The sequence below is a fragment of the Talpa europaea genome (assembly GCF_964194135.1).
Source record: "Talpa europaea genome assembly, chromosome: 9".
In the NCBI taxonomy this organism is placed as follows: Eukaryota; Metazoa; Chordata; class Mammalia; order Eulipotyphla; family Talpidae; genus Talpa; species Talpa europaea.
The window spans coordinates 25,889,787-25,916,450 of record NC_140076.1 but is presented as its reverse complement, the minus strand read 5'-3'; the positions used below and the strand labels follow the sequence as shown (position 1 = coordinate 25,916,450).

The 26,664-nt window shown below is 43.1% G+C and overlaps 1 protein-coding gene across 1 annotated transcript; it reads right to left on the bottom strand.

The window, feature by feature from the left end:
* Nucleotides 1–1,474: 1,474 nt before the first annotated feature.
* On the bottom strand, nucleotides 1,475–22,715 carry RIMKLA (ribosomal modification protein rimK like family member A; the record flags this gene model as incomplete). The annotated part of the gene is made up of 5 exons (XM_084243041.1): nucleotides 1,475–2,096; nucleotides 4,232–4,435; nucleotides 7,282–7,368; nucleotides 9,485–9,715; nucleotides 22,553–22,715. The coding sequence occupies 5 exons, from the start codon at nucleotides 22,713–22,715 to the stop codon at nucleotides 1,603–1,605; spliced, it is 1,179 nt and encodes a 392-aa protein (XP_084099167.1). The 3' UTR covers nucleotides 1,475–1,602.
* Between the last annotated feature and the right edge of the window lie 3,949 nt (nucleotides 22,716–26,664).

Genomic DNA, 26,664 nt, shown 5'->3' with positions numbered 1-26,664 from the left:
CCCTGCAAACTCACTTGTGAGCTTCCTTAGCATTGGTTAAGTCTTTGTCCTTCATGGTTAGGTTTATTTTTTTGAGGAATGACTTCTTTTTTAACAGTCCAACAGCACTAGAAAATAAGTCTGATAAGTACAATGGGTGATGGAGCTTGGGACCACCTCTTCAGAGAGGTGCTATAAGTAACAAGATCTGAAAATGAGGTTTGAGGCCTCTTTCCTTGCATGGCTTTGAAGATAACTCCAAAGAGGAATTCTAAGTGTTCTTAGCATATGCAAAATCACAGCTCCAGAGTACATCCTCCCAAGGAAGTAACTCTGGTTGTGGTAGCTCTTGAGTGCATATGTTTTAGTGTATTTGGTTAAAAAGGAGTCTTGCTCACTTTTCAGTCCTAATTCATATAAGCAGAAATGGCACACTCCATCTCCACGATTTCTCCCAGGGAAAGGCTCATCATCTACTACTCAAAGAGTTAAAATGAAAAGCACTTGAAGTCATGTCTACAGTATCCCCCTCCCAAAGTGCAATGAGTAATTCCTGATACCCGAGTCTCCCCAGTTTGGAAAAGTGGGGAAAGGACAGGTCTCTGGAACCTGGATAAGACCAGAATATCAAGAGGACTGGAGTGTTTCCAATGGCTCTATCTACCCAACAGGCCCATGACACCAACTAGTACAAGAAAACCTCCTAAACAGTACACAAGTTTCAGTAAAGGAGGTGAGAAAAGATTCTTTTCCAGTAGCTTTCTATGATAAATACCCACTAGATTCTGGATGACGAGTAAACAGAGTCCATGGCAAAGAAAATTCATGGTGTCCTACTGTACGCTTAAGAAAGTATGTGGCCACTAGCTCACTGAAGTGCGTTTCCAGCTGAGGCCAAAGGCAGCAAAGGTACAAGAGGCTCCTGGGGCTGGCATTGGTGAGGCAGGGTCTATACATTTGAAGTGGCAAAGCAATTTGTAGAAAGCCCCAGTCACAGAGCAGATGTTTGCCAAACAGTAAGTCAAAGGATGTTCAATCTCACTTTCTACAAAGTATTTCGTTGACAATGCTAATGAGGACGCTCCCTAAACACCATATCCTGAGTGTCAGAGAAATATGGTCAATACGGTGACTGATGAGGAGCAGAGAGGGGTCCTCTAGTAGTGTTTGAGTGTGTTCTCTAAGCATCACACACACACATTTAATGAAGTGCACATAAATGCCGTCAGGTTCTACCTCTTCTGCACACGCCTGTGTCTGGTAGTTGCCTTCCAGTATCGGATTTCCAGGAGCCTTCTGAGTTAATGGGCTCTGCAGAGCAAAGCGAGAAGCAACAGCATAGAGTCAAAGCCTTAAAGTCAACCATGGTAGCCGAGTGCTTGCAGCAGACGCTTGTCTCAAATGCATCAGTCGGGATGTTCTTGGTGAGTGTTTTTATCATAGTCTTTGTAAAAATCACAAAGCGACGCCATTTGCTTAAATCATCGTTAGAAAGACTGTGGAGTGCCCAGATGGGATTTCTAGTTTCTGTGCAAATGAGATCACATTAGTCCAGATTTTATTCATTCAAAACTACTAGGGAAGCAGTAGGATTTGGTTTAAATGCTGCCAGAAAGCAGGAATTCACTTAAGTTTTAATTCTGAAGCTATCCTATTGTTAATGTTGTAGCAGCCGGGTTCTGGCAACATGGGGGTTGGGGCGCCCCTGGTGCCTGCCGAGGAATCCCGGATCTCTCCCAGTTCAAGCTCACTCTCACTAGAGGTAGACCCATTGTTGATGGTATAGACACTCTCAGCGACTCCCTGAGCTGAAGCGCAGCCGTCTGGCTCTTTCTTCTCCCTGGGACTAGACAATCCTGGGAGGAGGGCCATCTTCCCAGTCTGCCGACTTGGCAACAAGGACATGGTGTAGTCTGCAATGATCCCACCCACATCTAAGTTGCATGCCTGGTCGAAGGCCAGGAAACCGACATTGGCATTTGCCTCACACACCACAAAGGAGCCATCATCCATGATGAGGAGATCGATGCCACAAAAGTCCATGCCCAGGATGTTGGACACCTGAACAGCCAGCTGCTTGCCTTGTTCTGTCAGCGGGCACATGACACCTACACCGCCTATGGGGAAAGCACAGTTGACGTCAGACACTTACTAAGGAGTCAGTGATCCTTCAGGGAGGAGATGCGGGTGTTGAGGAGGGGCACTTGCATGACTCCCAAAAAGTCTAGATGGAAGTCAGGACACTGGGGAAACAGTATGGTCATTTCTTTATTTAGAGTTTTAAAAATATTTATAGGGCCTCCCTGGTGGCACAGGGGGTTAAGCACCGCACTGTGAAGCAGTCCACAGCCTTTGTGGCACAAGTTCGATCCCCAGTTGACCAGAGAGCTACCCACATTGTGAGGCAGACCTCTCCTGTCTCACCCACTGCTCCCCTCAGCAGTGTATTTCAGTAGATCCACCTGTTCTGCTTCCCATTCTGTCTCCGGTGAATCCTTTCATTCCCTACCCCCCACCTCTGGCCTACACCCCAGTTCTTGTATGCATAAATAAAAATAAATCTTTAAAAAAAAAGGGCTAAGACCTCAGATTTAATCATCTCTTTTCATCTCCCTGGAAGGATGTAGGACTTAAGAGTTGCATTCCCAGGACCAGTAATTAATATCTTTATTTTAATTAATATCCTTATTTTACCACTGTTCTTTCTCTTCCCTATTGCATTATATAAGGAAAAGGCTATAAAAATGTTTTTAACAGCTCACCAATAAAAGCAACAAGGCCAGATCACAATAATGTGTGGTTCCTAGTTAAAGAAGGGTTTCTGTTACGTGATTAAAATGGACACAATGATAATGCATCAGGTCCAAAACTGCACCACAAGTGATCATTCTGAAATGAGGTGACATGTGAAGTATTAGTGCTGGGTCAGCTTGTACCTATTAGCCTTTCTACATCACTGAATCACAGGACCTTAAGGTGATCTGCCCGTGTGCATCTTCTCCACCACTGGACTACAAGCTAGCAGAAGGCAAGGACTCTCTTATTAGTTGCTGCATTCCCAATATCAATCATAGAATCTGTTTATAAAAACTGCTCAACCAGTATCAATGAAAGAATGAAATCACTCTCTCGGGCCTCCCCTGGTGGCGCAGCAGTTGAGCGCTGGACTGCGAGGCTGCCGCCAGCCTCTGCAGTGCCGGTTTGAGCCACCCGGTAAGGGTCCCACATGGCGCAACAGACCTCTCCTGCCGCGCCTGCTGCTCCCCTCAGCAGTGTGTTTCATCAGTCTGCCTGTCTCCCCCCTCCCTCCCCTCCCCCCCCCTCTGGTGAATTCTCTCACCCTCCCACGCTTCTGACTGTACCCAGTGCTTGCATAAATAAATAAATAAATCTTTAAAAAAAAATCACTCTCTCAGCCTCTTTATTAGTCACTAGAGTTGGTACATTCATCTGACAATTATGTAAATAACTATAGGTGTTTTTTTTTAAATATTTATTTATTTTTGCATAGAAGAACTGGGGTGTAGGCCAGAGGGGTGTGTTTGTGTGTGTGTGTGTATGTGAGAGGATTCACCAGAGACAAAGTGGGGAGCAGAACAGGTGGATTCACTGAAACACACTGCTGAGGGGAGCAGCTGTGGAGACAAGAGAGGTCTGCTGCACCATGTGGATTAGCTCCCTGGCAGGGGATAGAACTCAGGCCTGGGCAGTGATATTGCTGAGACTTAACCCTTAGGTCACTAGGGAGGCCCTTGAAGGTGTTTTTTTTTTTTTTAATACAAATTCATTTAATGATGATAATAGCAGCTTTCTGTGATGGGGACAGGAAGATTTATATCCCTTTTGGAACATCTCCATTTACAACGTAAAACAGGCTTTATCCACACATTTAAGCAATGGGGTTACATATTTGACCCAAACATAAACTGCAGCTTCCTCATAAACACATACAAGAAAAAATGCAATTTTTAATCATAATGTAAAAGCAGAATATGCTGTGCCTTCTGCCACTGCCTTAACTTCCCCCTCATTATTTCATGCCTCAGCTATTGTAACAGGCTCTGATCTCATGACTTCCTCTACCCAGAAAGGGTTTGATTCTAATTCTTATTCATGGCCCTGGTGCCCAGTGGAGGACCTGAGAACACAGGAGGGAGTCATGTGTATTTACTGAACCAGTCTAAACATGCAAATGGAAAGCCCTGGTGGCCGCCCGTGACCAACAAGCCCACGCGGAGCTTTTCCACCTTACCCAGAGAGCAGTTGCTCTGCATCCGCCCGTCGGTGGAACAGCGGAGCATGGAGCCGATCACCTGGCCCCCTACCACCACCACCCGGATGTCCTTCCCGTGGGATTCCTTCACATACTTCTGGAACAGATAGGGCACATCGTGGCGGATCAGATGGCAGATGTCTGAGAGGTGATGTTTATCTCTTGCAAGAAAAACAGCTTTTCCTTTAAGAAGACAAAGAACGAGAACAGTAGTTACAGAGGCCACTGAACCCTGACCTTGCCCTCCTAGCTCCCTGTCCAGGACGGTTCTCAGCTCTGCCTGAACTTGCCTCACACTGACCCTTCTATTCCTTTTAGATTCAAGCTTCTTTCAAATGGCACTGAATCTTATTTTCTCTTGGTTTTACTTAGGTCTTAATATCATCAACCTTCTCCCTCCGTTACCACTCTGTTTTCAAAATTACATAATACTATACTGAAGAAACTGAGAAGGGGGTAAAAATAAAACCCTAAGAATGTAGTCAGGTTAGCTCCAAAAACAGTCAACATTTCCTGTCCCCTGAGGACCATGTCCCAGTCACGTTTTCTAATACCCCAAACGTCATGCTGGGCTTGATAGACAAAGCACGTGTCAATCAATATTTACAGGACAATTAATTGAACATAATTTAGAGGAATCTCAAGTCTAGATGGCAAGAGGCCAAAAACAGGTAACCACACCACAGTGTGATATGATACAGAGAGGTCTATGCAAAATACTACGGGCATTCAAAGGGCAAGCCACTGACGCACATTCTTCCTCCTCTAAACAAAGAGGAACTGTACTGTTTAGCTGTAATGGTTAATTCCAAAAGGAATGATTTACACTTCTATTGATCTCTGGGGAACGCATTCCTTCTTGATTCCAAATTATTTCCTGCTTGAATCATCTATACCTCTGTAATTATTTAACACCTGCTTGTGTATTTGCAGAACAGCTAACAGATCAGAGCACGGATTGTTCTAAAAATGCCATGGGCACACCCAATCTGAGCATTCTTTTAAGGAACAAAGAGATGGCTTTCCTAGGTTTATGTCATGACCTTAAAAGGAGTGAGACCCCTTTGAAATCTTAATGCAAAGAGTGGTGGGGACCAGCCCTACTGGGGCTGAAAAGTAATCTCCAAAACACGTCTCAATCATTGGCTATTTGGCACCAGGAAATCTTGCATCTAGCAAAAGCTGGCTGAGAGTTAGCTATAGGTAATGGGAGTTCTCTGAATATTAGGGAGGATTTTCAGAGAGGTGAGAGCAAGAAATAGGGATTTGGTTGCTGGCATAGAAATTCTAGTCTGCAGTTACTAAAGAAGCTACAGTTTAAAGGCAAAGGGGTGAAAAGGGTGGTAGAATAAAGGCTCGAGGATTAGTTGCCAGACCCCCAGCCCCTTTTTAATTTCATTTACACTTCATACTAGTGCTGTGAAGCCATTACTAAAGATAGTTATTTCTGTCTTATAGATAAGATGGATAAATAAGGGTTGACAAGATGAATAACTTTCCCAAAGGCACAGCCTATGCCATGCCACTAACTTTAGATTTATCTTCATGTGCTTGAGTCAACTTAACTGCTATAATTCTGTTTACTCCTTATCCTCCTTATTTTCCCATACCATGTTACTTAGCCATGAACAATCTGAAAATGAAATAAAGAACATAATTCCATTTATAATAGCATAAAAAGGAATAAATTTAAACAAAGAAGTACAAGACTGAGACACTGAAAACTCCAAAACATTTCTGAAAGAAATTAAACATCTAAATAAACAGAAAGACAGCCCATGTCAGGGAACTGGAAGAATTAATATTATACAGATGGCAATACTACTCAAATTGATTACTATCAATTCAATACAATGCAATACTATCAATTCAATGCAATCTCGTCCAAATGTCCAATTTCCTTTTTTGCAGAAATTGAAAGGCTGTTCCTAACATTCATAAGGAAATGCAAAGATCCCCACATGACTAACACAATCATGAAAAAGAAGGACAAAGCTGGAAGACTCACACTTCCCAATTTTAAAAAATTACCACAAAGTTATAGTAATCAAAGCCAATATGGCCTGGCATAAAGACAGACATATAGATCAATGCAACAAAATTGAGAGCCCAGAAATAAATCCTCACTCATATGGTTAACTGATTTTTGACAAGAGTGCCCAGAGATTTCAATGGGAAAGAACAGTCTCTTCAAATGCTACTGGAAAAACTGAGTATCCACATGCACAAGACTGAAGTTTGACTCCTATGTCATACCACATATAAAAATTTAACTCAAAATGCAGTTCTCACAGAGTCAGATGGGCAGGACCTGCTTCCCTCCCTGAGAAGATCACCATTAGGGGGAAAGACATATAAACCTGAGACTTTTTTAAAATGCAGCATGATGCCAGAGGCATGGACAAAGGGCTATAGTGTTGATTGGAAGAGAGGAGGGGAAATGACATCTGGAACTGGCCTTAAAGGACAGGCAGGGAAAAATTCACTGGAAAGCAGAGCAAGATGGTGTTCCCAGAAAAGGGAAGGGAGCAGAGGCTTGAAGAGAGGCAAATACTTGGCTTGGTTGGTAAAGGAGAAGTTGTCCACAATGGATGAGGGAGGGTGCCCATGGCCAGAGTAAGCTGCAGGGGTGTTGAGGCTGTTCATGCAGTGCCTTCTGTGCCATAATGAGGAATTTGGACTTTGTATAATAGGCCACATGAGTTCTGGGCGATGTTTTTCAGCAAGAGAATGACAGAATAGATGTGTGTTTCAGAGAAATTATTCCCCAGAAAAGAACAGAGGGTGTACTGGCAGTGGTGTTAGGGAATGGTGTCAGAACCAAGTCAGGGCCTGCTGCCACAGTCCAGGGAAGAGATGTGAAGGGTCTGACAAAAGCAGAGAGAGAGGAGAGAAGGGGGCAGGGAACACATGGCAGGCAACTGAAAGGGGAGCTGTGTGTCTCCAAGTGGTGCTCCTGTTGTGCCTGACCAGGTTAGAGACCCGGCAGAGCCGCAGCCCTAATGGAAGCCAGGAAGAGCAGCACTGACCCCGGTGTCCTCGGGTGCTCTTCACCACCACTGGGTAGCCCAGGGGCTCGGCTTCATCAATCATTTTTGAAAAGTCTTCATGCCCACCTGCCAAGAAAAGGTGAAAGTCAGTGAATGTAAGGCCGATGGTTGGGAGTGACCTGTAGTGACCCCTCTGTGGGCAGAACTCCAGGCCTCGTGTGTCTCTGATGAACGTAATTCGAACCCATTTAACCTGACAGACATGCATTGTGCATCTGTAACACAAAAGTGATTCTGATAAGGAAATCAACATTTATCAAATACCTCCATGTGGTAAGGGCTCCATATGCTCTAGAGTTCACTATCTGTGAGATAATACTTGGGTGTTATTTTAAGCCACTATGTTTTTAGTAGTTTGTTATGCAACAACAGGCACCCCAATTCTGAAGGAAACCAAGCCTGGTGATTTGTCTCACCCAAAGTTAAGGTCTGACTTGAAAGTCTGAATTGGCCACACTATACTTCCTTCAGCCTTAATTTAAAATGTGAGTAATAATGTGTATTAAAATTGTTTTTAGAGTGTTTTACAAACTTTCTTGACTACATATTTGCATTTTGGGGAGTCAATATTCTGCCAAACACAGGCAGTATTGTAGCTCAATTTCTGCAAAGCAAAATATTCCGTGGAATCTTAGTAAGACCTGTCTTGTTCACAATAGTGCTTTACCTATTCCCTAAAGGCATCCCTCTTAAACTCACTTTTATTTTATTTTTTATTGAAGCAAGTATGCATAACATAAAAGTTAACCATTTTAACCATTTTGGGTCTACAGCCCAGCCCTCTCTTTGTTCTCCCTCAGTAATCTCAACCATTCTTGTGACTTCACTTAATGTAACGAAGGTTTCTAAACCCACTCCCTTACTCTGCACTTTCTTTCGGGGACTCCAGTTCCATTTATTCACTTTCTATTGAATATTTTTACTTGCATATTCTATAGATACTTCAAACCAAACATGTCCCAAACTGAAATCATTCTCTGCCCCACAAGCCCTCACCCAACCTGACTATTTTTCTTGTCTGTTTCTGTTTCTTTCACATCTGGTTGCACAAACCAGAAACCAGAGTCATTCTTTTTTTTTTTTTAAAGATTTTATTTATTTATGCATACAAGAACTGGGGTAGAGGCCAGAGGCATGGGGGCGGGGGGGGGGGGGTGAGAGGATTCACCGGAGAGTGGGAAACAGAACAAGCAGATTGACTGAAATACACTGCTGAGGGGAGCAGCAGGCGAGTCAGGAAAGGTCTGCTGCACCATGTGGGTAGCTCCCTGGCCAGGGATCGAACTTGTGCTGCAGTGGCTGTGGATTGCTTCATAGGTTGCGTCTTAACCCCTTGCGCCACCAGGGAGGCCCAACCAAAGTCATTCTTGATGCCCCTCCATACTCCTCATATCCAATCAACTACCAGGTCCAGTTATTTCTACCTTCTTTATAATTCCTGAATCTGTTCACTTATATTCATTCTTACTATGGCCACTTTCGTCTAGACCATCATTGCTCACTTGAATTATTTAAAAAGACTACCATTAGGTATCTTGTCTCTACTTTGCCCCTATCCAAATCCTTCTCCATTATGTAGCCAAAGAGATATTATGAACTCTGATCAGGCCACCCCTTGCTTAAATCCCTCCAATAACTTCCTATTAGTCTCAGAGTTGACCTTCATCTCCTTCATATGTTGTCTTCTGGGTCTTTCTCATCTCCCTAGCCTTATATCTTTACTCTCTCTCTCCCCTATGATCTATAAATTACTTGCAACACCACCAAGTGGACAAGTTCTCTCTTGCTTCTAGGTCTTTCTACATTCTACTCACTTCTTACACTACTTCCCAGACCCCCTTGCTTTGGTTGGATACCTTCAGCTTCATTGAGATAGTATCTCTTTCAGGAAGTCGTCCTCATTATCTTTTAAACTGCATTAGGAGCCCTCCTGTGTATCCCCGCACACCCTTGCACTAAGTCTTATCATAGCATTGACCACACTGCACTGAAATTGCCTGTTTACATCTGTTCTTCTACCTCTGATGGACTGAGAAGTGTTAAGGGCACACCAATGTTACCTCCATAAAAATGTGTAAAAGAAAAAAAAGTCAGGAGACACTGCAGGGCTTTTATGGAGCGAAAACACAGGAATGAGGGTGACTAGAAAGGGAAGTTCCTACTCCCTTTCAGGAAGACTTACCATAGGAGAAGGTGTCTGGCATGGGGACTCCGTGTCCAGCCAGCTCTTGGAATGTCCAGAATTTGTTGATGCAGTTTAAAATGCTCTGTGGGCGGTTGACCAGGCGGCAGCCCAGCTTCTCCAGGTGCCTCAGGACTGTGATGTCGCTGTCCGACTGCACGGAGGGTGTGGGCACCCGCACGAGCACCACATCCGGGAAGGTGGTGAGCGCCTTTTGGTTGAGCTGAAGGCCTGCAATCAAAGGACAGAAGTGAGCTCTGGGCTCTCCACAGTCTGCTCCAACCAGAAGGATGGGCTCCAACAGACTCATCAAGACTGAATCTAGCAGGAAGACAGTCTTGAAGATGGTGCTTGGATATCCTGTCATAATGAGGAAACTACAGTCAACCTTGTACTCCAAGCAATGAGCATAGCATGATAATGAGGAGACACCAGAGAATGAACAGAAGGGGGGAAAAAAGGAGGCAGCATATCAAGAATGATGACTCTTCAGGAGATAGTGCAGCCCAGCATCTCCCTCCCACAGTAACATCATCAAAATGTGGCCGCTTAGGAGGCTGAGACCTGGGAAAAAGGAAATAGTGTAGCACACTTAAGGGGTCTCTCCTACACTTTTATGACTTAACCTTAAAAAGTTTATGTGACTAGAATATTATATAACTATTCAAATGATTCTTACCAATATAATGAATGTAAAATGTCGATGTAAGTGGAAAGAAACAAGATACAACATTATAAATACAAGTTAGAAAAGGCTAGAAAGAAATATACCAACATCTTAACAGTGAGTAATGGGATTCTGGGTGATTTTTCATCTTACTGCCTTTTTAAGTAACAACAAAACACTTTAAACAAATCAATTCAATATTAAACAACGTTAGGATGTTTCCAGGGGGATTAGCCTGTGAAGCTGAGTGAAGACTAGGAGGAGCAGGAATACTGTCTTCAAGTATCTACAGAGATTCCATGCAGAATTATTTGGCTTGTCTGCTCTGACCCCAAAGACTATCCATAAAAGCACAATTTGTCTTTCTGTTCAATGCTGTATCCCCAGCACTAAAACAGTGTCTGCTACATAATAGGTACTTGATGTTTGTTGAATTGTACAGAAGCAATCCAAAGATTTATTTATGCCCAAAAGAAGGGATATGATTCCACTGCCTTAGGATGGAGAGGGCTGAGGCTCATTGGCTACTGGAGAATGTTACAGAAGGAAGGCAAGTGTCAAATAAGCTTATAACAACCAGCTTGGTCCTTTCAATCCTAATTTCCTCTGGTTTTCTTTATGCAGCTACTTGGGCACCTGCAGTACACCTCACATATGGGGATGGAATGATGGAAACAAGAAATAAGATGGGTAAGGTAATGAGAGGTTAGTTCAGGGAATTTTCTGGTCTACCTTAAAAGAGTTTCTAAAAAGCTCTAAAGAAACTTTTTTAAAACAAAGTTTCAGAATCACCTTAGAAGCTTTAACCTAAGGCACCTTCTATTTCACAAACAATATACTAAACAGCCATTTAATTCCAAGAAAACAGAAGGTGCTAATGAAGTTACAATTTCTCCATCAGGGGATGAACAATATCACTAACACAACAAATATACAATAATGTTACCTTAATAAAAAATGGAATAAATAATACTAAGCAAAATGAAGAAAATACCCCAAATACAAAACTACCAAATGAATCTAACTTGCTTTGTGTCCCCACCCTCCAATTCTGGAAGACATTTCACCAATTTGAAAAAGTAGGTAGATGTAATCATTAAGATAAATCGTTTTTAGTACTTCTGCTGATAGTCGGAACTAGACCATCACTCTTGGGGATGATTTATAAAGAGAATTCAGGTTATCTTCACTTTGCCATCAGAAAACAGTATCATTTGTATATGCTTTTTCCTTTTCCATTTACAGTCCCCAGGGGAACTATGAAGTATGTGGCAGGTGGGGGTGAGTAAACCTTGTATAACATCCTCAAAATTGGTAGGAAAAGAAAGAAAAAAAATTCAAGTTGGTGAAAATGGTGAATAAATACAGAACACTCAGGGAAATAGCAACAGCCCACGACATTACATAATGAGATAATATAGGCAAAAGTGCTTTGAAAACTATAAAATGCTATGCATACATAAGGCACTGACATTATTACTGCACAGACATTCTACTAAGCAGAATAGGACAATTTATGGCGATTTGTACCACTTGATGAGAAAAATGGCTTTGCAACAGAAAAGTGACCTAGAGAAATGAGAAGCAGCAGAAACAGCTGGCTTTTAAATCCCAGCATGAAACCACAGACAAACGTTCTAAATGGGAAGGAAAGAATTCAGTCATTTCTAGAATACCAACCACGAGTGGACAGAGACAGCTCAGCCTCAACAAGCAGTCACATATACCTACGAAGTCTTACCAGGACTTCATCTCTCTTCTCCAAAGGCAAATCTTTGGGCCTGGCTCATTCCAACTGAAGCCTTTAATAAATGAAGAATGGAATGGGTTAAAGTATAGCCAAAAAGGCTCTACCAAGCAATCAGATGTGATCTCTGGCTGTGCTGGTTATCCAGCTTCACGCAGAGAGGGGCATGAAAGGTTTAGAGACACAGCCTCCCCGTGACTTCTCTGCCATCTACACAGCCCCAGCATTCTTGCTACAGGCACCTTCACTTGTCTCTGCTCATCCCTACTCTCTATGCAGTCTAAACCTGGTCTAAATCACCATTTTTAGAAGCAGTAGACTAGAGAGTACCACTCATGTGGCTTCAGTGGGAGCAAGCAGTGCCACACAGCCATGGTCAAGAACAGCTCAGCTTTAAGGCTGCCCCTTGGCAAACATGTCAGTGAATCCTGAGGCCTTTATTCATTTAAGTAATTTCCTCTCCCTATTGACATCCTATTAGAAAGAAGCCAATGAACTTAATTCAGGATGGAGCTTAACATATCTGTATTCCCAGGATCCTTGCATTTCCACTGCAACCTATGGGCCGCAAGCCAAGGGAGTGGAGAGGTGATGTGGGACATCAGGAGGGAAGGCTTCTGCTTGGCTGCCAGTGAATGGAAGGAAAACCCTCAACATGAGAAACTCTTGCCCTCAAATCACAAGAGATTTCATGTGATTAAGTGGCTCTGTGCTCTAGAGCATCACCTTGATCTGGGGAGCAGAGTGATAGGGAAGGAGCTAAGTTGCTTCTGGGATACTTAGTGTCTCCAAAATGCCTACATTGGGCTTGAGATGTACTGATTAGCATCGAACCACTTTTTTAAAAAACTAAAATGATCATTCTGTCCCAAACAGGTTAATAAAAGGGTAAAAAGGATCAGACCCCAAACTAGTTAGTACAGTGACCAATAGACAACCTAAATCAAATTTGAATCCACAAGAGTATTTCCTTTGTTACTTTTTAAAAAAATCCACTTTATGGGTAATTGTGTTTTGATTTCCTTTTGAACTCTGTTGTCTATATTTGCAAATATTTTATTGCATTAAAAATACAATAGAAAAATGGGAATACTTTCCCCAAAGAATTGAACTGTTTTTTTTTTTTTCCTAACCCATATGTCGGGTTAAATCAACTCTACAAAACTAGATTTTCATGTTTGCATGCACAACAGCAAAGAAAGGTACCTAATAATACAGAGAAATAGCTTTAGAAATAAGAAAATCATTACTGGACCTTTCCTTTTCTCCTTAATAAACTTTTTCTTTCTCTAAAAAAAAAATCATTACTGGAAAGTAAAGTTCTAAAAATTATCAACCATCCTCCTCATTTATGCCAATAGAGGGAAGTAGAAGTAAGGATTAAAAACAGGTTCAGTCATGCAAATCTGAACTTGGCTACTCTTTTATTGGCTGTTGTGTTTTAGTATTTTGCTCAAAACTTTCACATATATTATATCATTTAAATTAAAGATGCTTGTAATATTGGATCCCTGCAATAGATCTGACTGTAAAAGTCTTTGTGTTGCACAGAATTGATGCCCAGCAGGTCACCACCCTCCCACCTGCACACACACAGTGCTCATTTATCCTTATACACAACACATCTTTGGCTTCACAAAAGCAAGCTTCAAAATGAAATTGGTTTCTGATATTTGAGAAAAAAGCCTTCACATTCAACAGAGGTAGCAGAAGCATGCAGGACCCTGTGCGGGACCTCACTCATGGCAGCTTCCAGACCATTCTGTTTTAGCAGGATCCCATAACACTGACAGGTAGTGAAACTCTAAAAGTTGTCAGAAAGGAATCAACAATATAAACTAAGTGGGTGATCCATCAGTGATTCCCATTATGTTGTTGTGTTATAAGGAAGATTTGTCATTTGAAGTGTGACTGGTTCATCTCAGTCACTCTCCTGGCTTTCTCTGGTTCCTTTCTATCCCTCCCGCAGCATTTTTTCATCAGAAAGTTATTTTTATTCTTAACAAATACTTGCTACCACCACTCCTCCTTCCTTTTTAAAGCTTTTTGTTACAATGCTCAAAGAAATCTCACCTCCAACCTCATTAAAAGCCACAGTCATTAAGTGGCATTTTCTCTTTCCACCAACTGCTATTTTGAGGTCATTAATTAAATCCAACCTTTATTGAACTGTTGGGGTGAGTCCGACACATTATTAAACAGGAATACAAAGACGAACCAGGTGGTCTCTGCCCACCAAGAGCTTACAGTCTCCTCGGGAGAAAAATATAAGCAAACATATTCATTCATTCAACACACATTTACATTCATTTTTTATTTATTCAGCATTTATTTTGGGCCAGGCTCAGTGTTAGTTTGAGTCTCCCCAGAAGCACACCCCGGAAAAGTACTGGAGTGCAAGAGGTTTATTAGGGTGGCAATTTCAGGAGACACTGGAGATGAGTAAAAAAATGGATGCAGCAAATAAAAAGTATGTTACCAAGTGAGTAACTACCTCTGGTAAGTGGGGCTTACTCCCAGATGCAACTCTTAAAGAAGTGGTTTAATGCAAACGCCTCAGTTATGGGGCCATGGGGCTGGTGAGTTATAATTTTTACATACCAACTCAGCCTTTGGTTGAGGGCTGCTCCAGGGATATGATGTTAATTCATCTTTCCTTTATAACAAAATTCCTAAGATTATTCACTGTTTCCATCTCTTCACTGAAACTACCCTTATTAGGGTAATTCTATTAAATCCTCTTTGCTAAATCAAATGGCCAATTCTCATGCCCCATCTTCCTGATCTACCACCAACATTTGATGTGGCCTGAGCATGTCTTCCTTCCTGACTTTCTCCACTTGGCTTCCAGTGGTTTTCTTACTTTCTCTTATTAATACTTAGACTCTCTGCAGGTGCCTCCTCCTCTCCCTGACCACTAAACATTGCAGTCCTCCAGAGACCAGTCCTTGGACCTCTTCTCGTTGCAATCTATAGCAAAGTCACTCCCTTGACAGGTGTATGGAGATGGGCATTCCCCTGCATGCCCACTGATAGGATACACTGCCTACTTGACAGTTCCACTTAGCTATTTAATGAGCATCTCAGACCTTAGCTATTTAATGAGCATCTCAGACTGAGTCCTGATCCTCACCACTGACCTAGGCCTACTATATCACATCCTTTCCATGAGTAAATAGCTACTCAGGCCAGACATTTCAGAGTCCTCCTTGACTAGTCTTTCCTACATACCCAAATCAAATCTGATGCAGTGGAAAATCCTGACAACCAATTCTTCAAAGGATATCCCAAATCCAGTCACTTTTCCTCACCTCCCATGAACTCATTGTAGTCCAACAATCACTCTCTCCAATCTGAATTGTAGCAATAACCTCCTAAGTGATGTCCCAGTTTCTACCCCTGCTGTCATCAGTCAGATCTGAACACTGTGGCCAGAATGACCCTCTGAACACAAGGTAAGTCATGTGATTCACCTGTCAGAGGATTCCCAGCTCATTCACAGTAAAAGTCAAAGTCTTTCCTTGACCCACAGCCCCTATACATCTGTTCTTTCCTCACCCCATCCCCAGATCTCCCCAATGCTTGCCTCTTGACTCACTCTGCTCTGACGTCACTGGTCTCTCTCTGCTACTTCCTCTTGCCTAAACTACTCTACTCCCATATATCTAAATGGCTTGTTCCTTCACCTCCTTCAGGTCTAAACTTAAATATCACCTTATGTGTGAGGACCACCCTAGCTAACATATCTAAAATTGCAATTCCCTCTCTCACCTATGGAAAAGTTCTCTCCCCCAACCCTGCTTTAATTTTCTTTAGTCCTCTTCACCACCATACTATTTATTTTTCTTGTATGTATTCTACCTCCTCCATCTAGAATGCAGTCTTCTTGAAAGACAGGTATTTTTACCTATTTTAATCTGCTACCTGGGACAATACCATATATATGCAACCAATATTTGACTGCTTGACTGACTGAACTAAAACATAATACTGTGGGTGGAAACTTGCTTGTTCTTATTCTCCATTATATTCCCAGTACCCACTACAATGCCTGATACAGAGTAGGCACTTAATTATTTGCTGAATGAAACAGATGAACAAATAGGAATTTTGTAAAGATTAAGACAAAAAAGATATTAAAGTAGTAATAGAGTTAGCTCCTGAAAGCAAAGTGATTTAAATTGATCACTTTCTCATAGTGAAATCTTAAGTTACTTTTTAATAGAAATAAACAGAATTTCAGATCATGTTGTAGGTCTGCATTAAAATAATGTAAACTCCAAATAAGGTAAAATCTCTCAGGGAAGAAGGTAAGGTGCTCAGGGGCAGGTCTAGAGTGAGGTGAGTCAAGCATGGAAGTACCTGGCTGTCAGTAAAATCCTCGTTAATAAGAGGACTGGCAAGGAGCTCTGGATGGATGGGGATGATGGGGTACTCCCTGGTGGTCACTGTACGGACACACCCTGCTCTCCTGCACTTTGCAGATATTGGCTATTTTATAAATTAAAGGTCTGTGGCAACCCTGTGTAGATCAAGTCTATCTTTGCCATTTTCCAACATTATGTTCACACTTCATCTCTGTGATTTAATTAAGGTATGTACATTTTTTTACACAGAATGCTCTTGCACAATTAATAGACTACAGTGTAGAGTAAATGTAACTTCATATGCACTGGGAAACTAAAAAATTGATGTGATTTGCTTTATCGTGGTGGTCAAGAAGCAAACCCACGCTATCTCTGAGCTCTGCCTGTATCACCTCCTACCAAGTAAGCCTAAGAAATCTGGTGGAGGTTTCATGGGAGCAGAAACAGATGGCTGAGAGATCCACAAGGAGGGCTTGGAAATTCACTGAGGATCCCAGTCCACTGGTTTTAGAACTCTTCCAACATAGTTCATGAGGCATCCCTAAAAACAAGTGTTAGAAACATAAACTTACAACCCACCCCCTATCCTGGAGGTCACCCCACAGATATAAATGTGAAGCATGGAGGAAAGCATATTCATTTGTACTCAGGTTTGGAAATGTGGTCATTGCTTCCACTCTCTCTCTGACCTTTCCAATACGGCTGTGTATTTGGATTCTAAGGTCTGGCACAGATTGTTAGCAGGGCCACAAGTTAAAGATCAACCTCTGTGCCCAAAAGTTAGCATGGCTGAATAAAGAACACAGTGAGCCAGCACCTCACACCTGTGAGAATGGCTCTTATCGAAAAGATCAGAAACAACAAGTGCTGGCGAGGATGTAGAGAAAAGTGAACCCTCCTACACTGCTGGTGGGACTGCAAACTGGTCCAGCTCTCACGGAAAGCTGTATGGAGGTGTCGCCAAATATTAAACATGGATTTGCCATATGACCCAGAATCCACTCCTAGGCAGCTACCAAAAAATTCAAAAACACTATTTTGAAAGGAAACTTGCACTCCCATATTTATTGCTAACATTTTGAAATAGCTTATTGTTATTTACTAGAGCTAAATTATGGAAACAACCTAAATGCCCCAAAACAGAGGAGTGGATCAAGAAGATGTGGTATGTATACACAACAGAGTACTACTTAGTGATCCAAAAAGATAAACTCACACCATTTGCAGTAATATGGATGGAGCTGGAAGAGAGAAAGCTAAGGGAAGTAAGTCAGAAGGTCAAAGATAAATACCAGAAGGTGTCACAAATGTTTGGAATATAGAGAAACTAAAGACAAGCTTAAAAATTAACCCTTGAAAACTGACTACAGAACTGAGCACCTGGAGGGGGTAGGGGCAAGGAAAGGAGTAAGAACAAGGAAAGAAGGAAGCATAATGGTCTGTGGTGGCGGACTATGATTTGGTGGTGGGTGTATAACGGTGGCAATGTCTGGTGGAAGTATATAAATATTACCTGATGGGGGCATACAAATATTACCTCAATTAAAAATAAACTTGAATAAAAACATAAATTAAAAGAAAAAAAAAGGTTAGGATGGCACCCATTCCTGCTAGTGTCTACTTGCACAGTAGCAGAAAGACATCCTTTCTCTGTGAGGTCTTTTGTCATTTGGAAGGCTGAGATAGCACCATTAGCTCATAGGAATTTAGTTAGGCTCCCCTCTCCCAAACTTTTTCAATCTTACTTGTCTACTACAAAGAGCCAAGTAAATGTATCTCAGAACAATGTAACTTAAAGAATGTGACTTAGAAATGCCTTATGTTCACCAAGGTTTAGTTCTGCAAGGGAAGGAATGCTGAATCATCCTACCCCTGAGAGACCAACTGCAACACACCCAGTCCCAGGTGAGACTCATTTTTCTGCCTTGCTATCTGTCCCTGATTTTGAACTTCACTTGTTTCTTGAGACAAGTTAATTGTGAAGACTAGTGGGTGGCCAGAGAAGTTAATTCCACTAGTGACTCTGTCCTCATTCATGGCTCATCACACATCCAATCGTAATCTTCCAAACACAGAAGCTACTTAAAAGTCTCACATGCTGCAAATTAGCATTTAAGGCCCATCACTCAGTCATCCAACAAACATTAATGAAGGTGTACTACGTACCAACTACAGAGCACACACCTGTGGAATCCCCCTATGTTCAGAAAGAAGAGATAAACTGGTAAACAGATAAATTACAATAAAATATGGGTGCTATTTTAAAAGGTATGTGCAATGTTGCTTGGGCCAGGGGCAGGAGTTCAAGAAAGACTTTATGAGTGACTTGATTTGGATTTGAAGAATGAATAAAAGTTCACCATAGGGAAAGGAACTAGACCAGATGGGAATCTCAGAAAAAGGGGATTTCGGGGCCTCCCTGGTGGTGCAAGGGGTTAAGTCTCAGCACTATGAAGCTATCCAGAGCCCTGCAGCACCCAGCCAAAGAGCTAACCTACATGGCGCAGCAGACATCTCCTGACTCACCTGCTGCTCCCCTCAGCAGTGAATTTCAGTCAATCCACATGTTCTCTTCCCCACTCTGTCTCTGGTGAATCATCTCACCACCCCACACCTCTGGCCTGTACCCCAGTTCTTGTGTGCATAAATAAATCTTTTTAAAAATCTTAAAAAATCTTTAATAATGAATAAATCTTAAAAAATAGATTTATTTACGCATACAAGAACTGGGGTACAGGCCAGAGATGCAGTGGGGTGTGTGTGAGAGGATTCACCAGAGATGGAGTGGGGAGCAGAACAGGCAGATTGACTGAAATACACTACTAAGGGGAGCAGCATCAAGAGAGGTCTGCTGTGCCATGTGGGTAGCTCCCTGCCTAGGGATTGAACTCGTGCTGCAGTGGCTGCAGATAGCTTCATAGGTTGCATTTTAACCCCTTGCGCCACCAGTGAGGCCCCAATAAATCTTAAAAAAAAAAAAAAGAAAGAAGGGATTTTGCTCAAGGGGCAGAGTGGTCAGTGTAGGCTGATGCATGGGGTAGAGTGGAGGAGAGGGAACAGAAAGTGTTGAGACCAGAATTACTGAGTTACTGTTCCTAATTCCCAGCTAGTATATCCCCAAACACCCTTATTGATAAATATGATGATGTTATAAGTTAACAGGTAGTGAACCTAGGCTGGTACACAATCAATACCACATCCATCCATCCATCCATCCACCCACTCACCCACCCATCCTTTTACTGTGACTATTATTATGTACATTTTGGTGCCACGGGCACCACCACTTTGTTTCCAGGGTTGAGAATATTTAACAAATATTTGTTGAGTGAATGAATGAAGACCTTGTGGTTTGTAAGGAGATGGATAGAATTCTCACAATGCTGCTCCCCGTAGAAAGTGAAGGATTTCTTCAGTCACCTGAAGGAAAGTTAGTCCATTCTTCCCACTAGTCTTTCCACCCAAATCTATGTTGGGTAGGGCAGATCATGGGGTTCAAAATAATCATCATAAACTTTTTGTTTGCATAGCATGTTTAGCTTACTTGTATTAACTTGTTTAAAATAATTACAATCTTAAATCTAAAGCTTTTCATCTCTTGTCTGAATCCTATTTTCAGGTGTAACCTGAAATTCTTATTTCTGGATTTGGGCTCTCACTAGTCTCAACCTAGGGAATGAATTTAAGCAACTATCTGAGGCCCTTACCACATGTGCCCCCAAGTTACTCCTTCATCTACTCTTACAAGAATCTAAAGAAGGAATGGAGAGAAGCATATGTATGAGGCCTTTGTACAGGTGGCCCCTTATTTAACTTCCTAATTTACAAAATTTCTTTGCAAAGTCACTATCTAGCCTCAATTTAATTCAATTCAGTTTAATTCCACACCTACTGAGACAAGCGCTATAGGTCGCAAGTATCTTAAAGTATACTCATTCCGTATCACAGGGCTGGGAATTAGGAGATCAAATGTTTTACCCGTGAGTTTGTGGAGCAAATCACTTCGTTTCTTTGAGCGTCAGGCTGTTCCTCTGTAAAAGGAAGGACTTAGAAGGGATGATCTCAAAGTGCTTCCCAGCTCTCACAGCCTCTATCTAATTCTCAAATCAGAACTGCTTTGGTATCATTTTAACTATTTCTGTAACTCAAAGGCAGTGATTCTAGAGTTTTTTCTATAGTTTAGAATATGACTATAGAAGAAAGTGGGAAATAGAGCACATATCTTTATTTATTCAAAAATATGTATTGAGTGCTTATTATGTGGAAGGGGCTATTCTTGTCATTATTACAGCATTTAACAAAGCAAACCAGCTCATCCTTCTCAAGGAACTGGCTTCTCTGTGCTTCAATCCACCCCTACAATAAATCTTCTGATTGCTTTGGAGAGCAGAAATAGTGATCTAATATGTTTATTGGATATGTTGTGACTTGTGTGTGGCTGTCTTTGAATTAGCAAAAGATTAAAACTGCATCAAAAAATACTGCTCTTCAGTTTCTTCACTGATCAGGCAAATAACTATGCAGATTTTCTTACAGCTTAAAAAGAAGTAACTGTTGATTAAGATATATTCACACATGAATTCCAGTAAAAATTTAATACTACATAAAAGCGTTTAAATGTTTTCTGAGCACTAGATTTTAATTTTCTTTTTTGAGGACTTATTCTTTAAAATGGGGTTTTAGATACAAAAGAGAGAGCATTTCTCTAATCTTTTGCAGAATGTATGATGGGTCTGCAACAGGAACATTTGATTACTGTCTCTCAAAAAAAAGCATCTTTGTTACAAGCTGTAAAACAAACAAATAAATAAAATAAAGAGCAAACAAACTGGCACTGTGGGTGGAATTAGATCTAGATGGATAACTCTAACAGATTTCCCCATTTGAGCGTGGAACTGACACAGAATTTTTCAGCAAGAGTCTTAGCTCTCAGTTTTATAAACAAGAAACCTGAGATTCAAAGACACAAAGTGACTTGGCCAAGCAAAGCCAAAATACTTGTTAGCAGCAAAGCTGTAATAAGAAGCCAACCCTGCAGATTCCCTATTCAACAACGTACCCTTATCAATACATTAACTGTGAGAATTTTGGCAAGTAAAAGATAGAGAGCGGTTAGGCTGGTTGACAGACACTGTTTTAGACTAAATGAAAGACACTTTGTAAGTACAAGGTGTTTCTCCAAAACGCAAAATCTGATGTTACTTGTGAAGGGTTTAGATAAATTTATGGATGAAACATCTATAAGATTTTCCACTTAGGTCATATTCAAAATCTCTTTTGTAAAGAGCCTATTCAGAATTGGGAATCCCTTTCCCCATCAAAGAAAGCTAACAAATTGTGAGCTTATTTAACTGGGCATGGTTGAAATAATAGAAATAGTATTCCAAGAAGCACCCTGAATCAGCTGAACCCCCATCGCGCCCCCACCCATCCTGGAATCACCTGGAGTGGCTGGATACTTCCTAGAGGACTGTGGAGAGACTAAGGGGGGAGGTTCCTAAATCGCAGATGCCTAAGTCAGAAGCAGCTTATATTAAAGATAATTAAAACTATCTAAAAACATACTTAACTTTCTGAGGTCAGGATCACAGATGACAACCCATTTGAGTATGAATTATGTCTTACCCCAAAAAGTCTCTTGGGCACAGTAGTGGAGAAGCCATCGAAGCCAGAACAGTCTGTATCTGAAATCCTGGCTTTTCTAGAATCAGAACTCATCGCTTTTAGGGAGGCGGCTGAGTTCAAGAAAGGCCATCAAAGCCCACTTTCCATTCAAGAAGCGCCTCCCAATATTGGATTTCTCCTCCTAGGTGGATTCCTAGTGTGGGAATAACCTGCTAGGTAGTGCATTACTGATGCTTATACGCTCCCGGAAAACTTTTCAGAACATTCACCTTACGGACAATTTGTAAATTAACTGTGCATTTTTATCAACCGAAACTGATAGGGCATCGACGCAAGCAGAAGGTGCAAATCTGGGCTGAGCAGCTTGATTTTCCTTGGACCTCCAGGCGGCTTCAGGTGAATTCGTGTTCCTCGCAGAGCCCCTAAGTAAATCAAATCCCGTTCTCAAATCTTGGCATCAGGGCAGATGGTAGTGGTCAAAGGAACGTCTCAAGGTTAGGGGCTTTCTCCAGTCCCAAGAGGTCTCGCGGGGACAGCGTCTGGTTTGGGGGACCCAAAGGAGACTTGACTGGGGGAGGCCCGGGTGCGCGCGCGCGCCCGCCCGGCTCTCGGGGACCCCCCGGCGCGCCGCCCCCCGCCCTCCCGGAGCCCGCCTAGCTCACCGAGGTGGCCGCCGACGACGGTGACGGCGATCTGGTCCATGAGCACCGCCCGGAAGCGCACGTCCTGCTCGGAGCAGCGCTGGCGCAGGGCGCGGAGGATCTGCACCTGCGGGTAGTCTTCGCGGATGCGCCGGTCGGTCAGGAACCAGAGCTGGGAGCACATGGCGGCCTGGGCGGCGGCGCCCGCCGCGCGCTGCCCCCTCGACGCCCCGGGACGCTCGCTGCTCGCGGGGGCGGGCTGGCGGCGGCCGGCGTCCCGGGCGAGCGCGCGCCGCGGCTCCGCTCCCGCCGGTGCGCCAGGCGCCTCTGCAGCCCTGACCCAGCGAATCTGCCCGGCCGCCCGGCGCCGCGCCCGCCCCTGCCAGCCAATCAGCGCGCGGCGGCGGGCGCGGGCCGGCCGCGCTGCCCGCTGCAGAGGCGGCCTCGGCGGGCGGCGCCCGGGAGGGGCGGCGGGGCCGCGGGAAGGAGCCGGGCGGGGCGCGCGGCCCCGGGGAGCCGCGACCGCGGACTGGCGGCGGCGGCTGAGCAGGTCGAGGGCAGCCCAGCCCGGCCCTGGTCCCCCCGTGGGCGTGGCGCCGCCGGCCGGGGTGGGGCGCCAGGAGCCGGAGGGGCCGGGGCGGCGGCCCAGCGGTGCGCCGCGGTGGGCGGCGGGGTGCGTCTCAAAGGCGACCCCGGCATCTCTGGGCTCCGGCCCCCGCGGCCCCCTGCAGAGCCCCAGGGTGGGCATGTGGGGCTGGCGAAGGTCACCTGGCTAGGCGCACAGTTGCACCCTGGCCTTGGCACTCTGCCCAAATCCTACCCGGCGGCCGGGGGTTGGGGGTTGAGAGGGAGTGGGTTTCAGCCTCCTCGCGTTCAAATAATTTAAATAAAATAAAGACATTTCTCAGAGTCGCTTATGTTCTTACACTGGACACTCCCCTAGTTTGCAGCATTTCTGGAACCTCGCTGTGATGAAACCTGCGGAAGCTTGCTGTGATGAAAACGGTTGAAGGACTCCTTTTAATCGGAGGGACCACTGGTTGGCTGCCCACCCCCCACTGCTTTACCACTGAGTCATCTTTAAAACGCTATCCTTGGTCCCAGCCAATTGTCAATTCTGACTGCCATCAACAATGTTTGAAGCCAGATTTTCCTTTCCAAATAACTGCTAAACTGAAGTTAGCCATCTTTAGAGTTTGCATTCTTCCAGCTTATTAAAATATATGCTTTTTTTTTTTTTTTTTTTTGGCTTAGGAAAGCAAAAGTAATTTCAAGACAGGTCCAGCAATGACAACTTGGAAATGGGGTGAGATGTCTCAGGTAAGGTACAGGCGTCACTGTAGAGAGTACACACGTCTGTGCATTACCCACTGGCGGTACCTTTCAAAAAGTTCTGCCTGAAGGTAATTTCAAAAATTAATTCCTTTTCAGGTAATGTTAAGTAAGTCCTTTGATGTTTTAAGATATCCCTCCTCTTCCCATGAATGTACTTTCTGAAAGAAGCGGTAACCTAGCATTCTATGGGTTAGGGACTTTCAAAACTGTCTTCTAAACACAGATCAAGGTGGGCTGTCATTCTACATTAGCTAGTTTCATGGTGCCCCATGGTATATATTTTGGTCACCCTGATGCTTCCTATAGGTTTCTGCAGTGTTACACATGGGATGTTCATAAGATGAGCAGAATCAGTTTCCTGTGACACTAATTTACTAAAAGATATATGTGAGTCAGTAAATTTAGAAGTTGCTTGCAACTCATTTTCATAGTCATCTACATAAGACTAGCATGTTTAAGTCATATACAAATGGCTACCCCAAATTTCCCAAAACTCTGACTTGAAAACAGGATCTAAGGATCCAAATGTAATTGATTCCTCACTGTAATTGCTCTCCCTGGCAAGGAGGTTGCTACCACCATTGGTATCCCTGGTGGACAAGGAATTAAGCACAGCACTATGAAGCTGTCCGCAGCCTCTGCAAGCATGAGTTCGATCCCTGGCCAGCCAGGGAGCTACCCACATGGCACAGCAGACCTCTCCTGAATCACCTGCTGCTCCCCTCAGCAGTGTACCTTGGTGGATCTGCCTGTTCTGTTCCCCACTCTGTCTCTGGTGAATCCTCTCACCCCCCTGCACCTTTGGCCTATACCCACCAGCTCTTGTATGCATAAATAAATAAATCTTTCAAGAAAAAAAGAAATGGCTGCATTTGTATAGGGGGGATGTTTTGTTATATTATCAAAACTCCTCAAGTGCAGCGGTAGCTGTCCCAGATATGGGATTCTTTTCTAAGATGCATTACTTTATAGACTAGTTTTCCACACATGATTCTCAAATTCAAATTTAACCCGACCTCTCCTGAGGTTCAACAACAGAAAGGATGCTGGCCTACCATCCCCTCTATGTCCCTAAAGCTAAATTCGTTCTTTCCCCCTCCATTCCAGATTCAACTGTCTTAAATAATAAGGGAATGTATTGTCTCATATCACAAGAACTCTCTTCAGCTCTAGGGCTAGTTCATTAGCAGCTCAATAACATTATCAGGGGCCAATTCTATCTTTTCACTCTGACATCCAGTAAGGTAGTGCTCCTGGTAGTTACAGAATGACTGCCACAGTTCCAGTTGTCACATCCATACCCATAACAGCCGGCAGAAGTAAAACTGTTTTTCCCCATATGTCTCCTTTTGTTAGCAACAAAATCCTGTCTCAGAAGTCCTCAAACAGACTTCTCACATGCTTGCACATCTAAACCAGTCACCAGCAAGGAGTAAGAAACTATCACAGAGAGCTTAAACTCATTATGATTCTTCCCCTATGGCTGGGAATTTGATTCTCCTCCCCTCAGCATGTGTAGAGTTAGGTGCATTCCTGAGCAAACTTGGGATTTTCTTAAGAGAAATGAAGGGAGAGCAAATGTTGGGAGGACAAATGATGGTGTTTGATACAGATGATAAGAGGTAAATATCAGTCCAATTAAGCTAGGTTAGACTATATTAACAAGAGACCCCCAAAGTGGCTTGTAACAGCAAAGATTTTTTTTTTTTTCTTAATGCCGTACATGTCTATGGAGTGTAAACCCTGACAGTTGTGTTTTCTCTCTTTGGAATGCAAGTGTCTGGCTTAAGTTTTGCTTGCTGAAACATACACTCCAAAGAGGCTCCCCCTTCAAAGATGGCATTCTCAAAAAAACTCATTGCCAGCCACAGCACTAGATAAAGAGCTTGCTATCTCTCCCCACTGAGACTCCTTTGTTTAAGAGACTTTGGTGGATCTCAGTCACTGGCCATTTGGACAACTTGTTTTTTTTCTTTTTCTGTGCTTTAGATTCCCACGCTTATGTTTTAAATTCACCAGTAACATCTGGTGGTGAGATATATGCAGTTGCTGAGGTGAGAAAATATACTCCTGGAACCCATATAGTGTTATAAACTAATGCTACCTTGATAGAATAAAATTAAATAAATTAAATTAAATTAAAAAGTAAAAATACATTCATGAATAAGGAGCAACCCCATGAAACCTTGGGTCCCCACTTTTGACCCCCAATAAAATACAGAACCCTAGACCCATTAACCCCTTTACCCAAGCTCCTCTCTCCTTATGACCTTGCTGTATGACCCCAGGTATGCTGTGTAATTTCTAGGTCTTGTAAGGTTCTTAAAAGCTTCCTGATGGTTATTGCTGAAAGACACATTGCAGTCATAACAAGAACCACAAGGACTGTTCCAGCCACAACATTGGTGATTAATCGGCTGAGACCAGCACACAACTGTGGCAGGTCAACTTGGATGTAATCTAGGTTGTCTTCATGCAGGCACTCTGGCAATAGAACAGCCTTTATCTGCAACATTGTTGGTCTTGTGGAAGAAGAAAAGCAATCTTGGTGAATCACACACTGACTCTTAATACTTCTGCTTGGAACCTGTACATGTGAGATCTGCTGGGTCAGAAAAATTCAGATAGCCAAGTCTAACATCCCTGGGGTAGGGGATTATAATACTTCCCCAGGAAGGGCAGCAAAAATTTGTGAAAAATCGTCACCAACCATATAGCCTGCCACAATCAAGGACTGGTCTAGATGAGGCAGCAAAGAGACAATGCAGGCATTTGTTTGGCTGGGGACTTGGTAATCA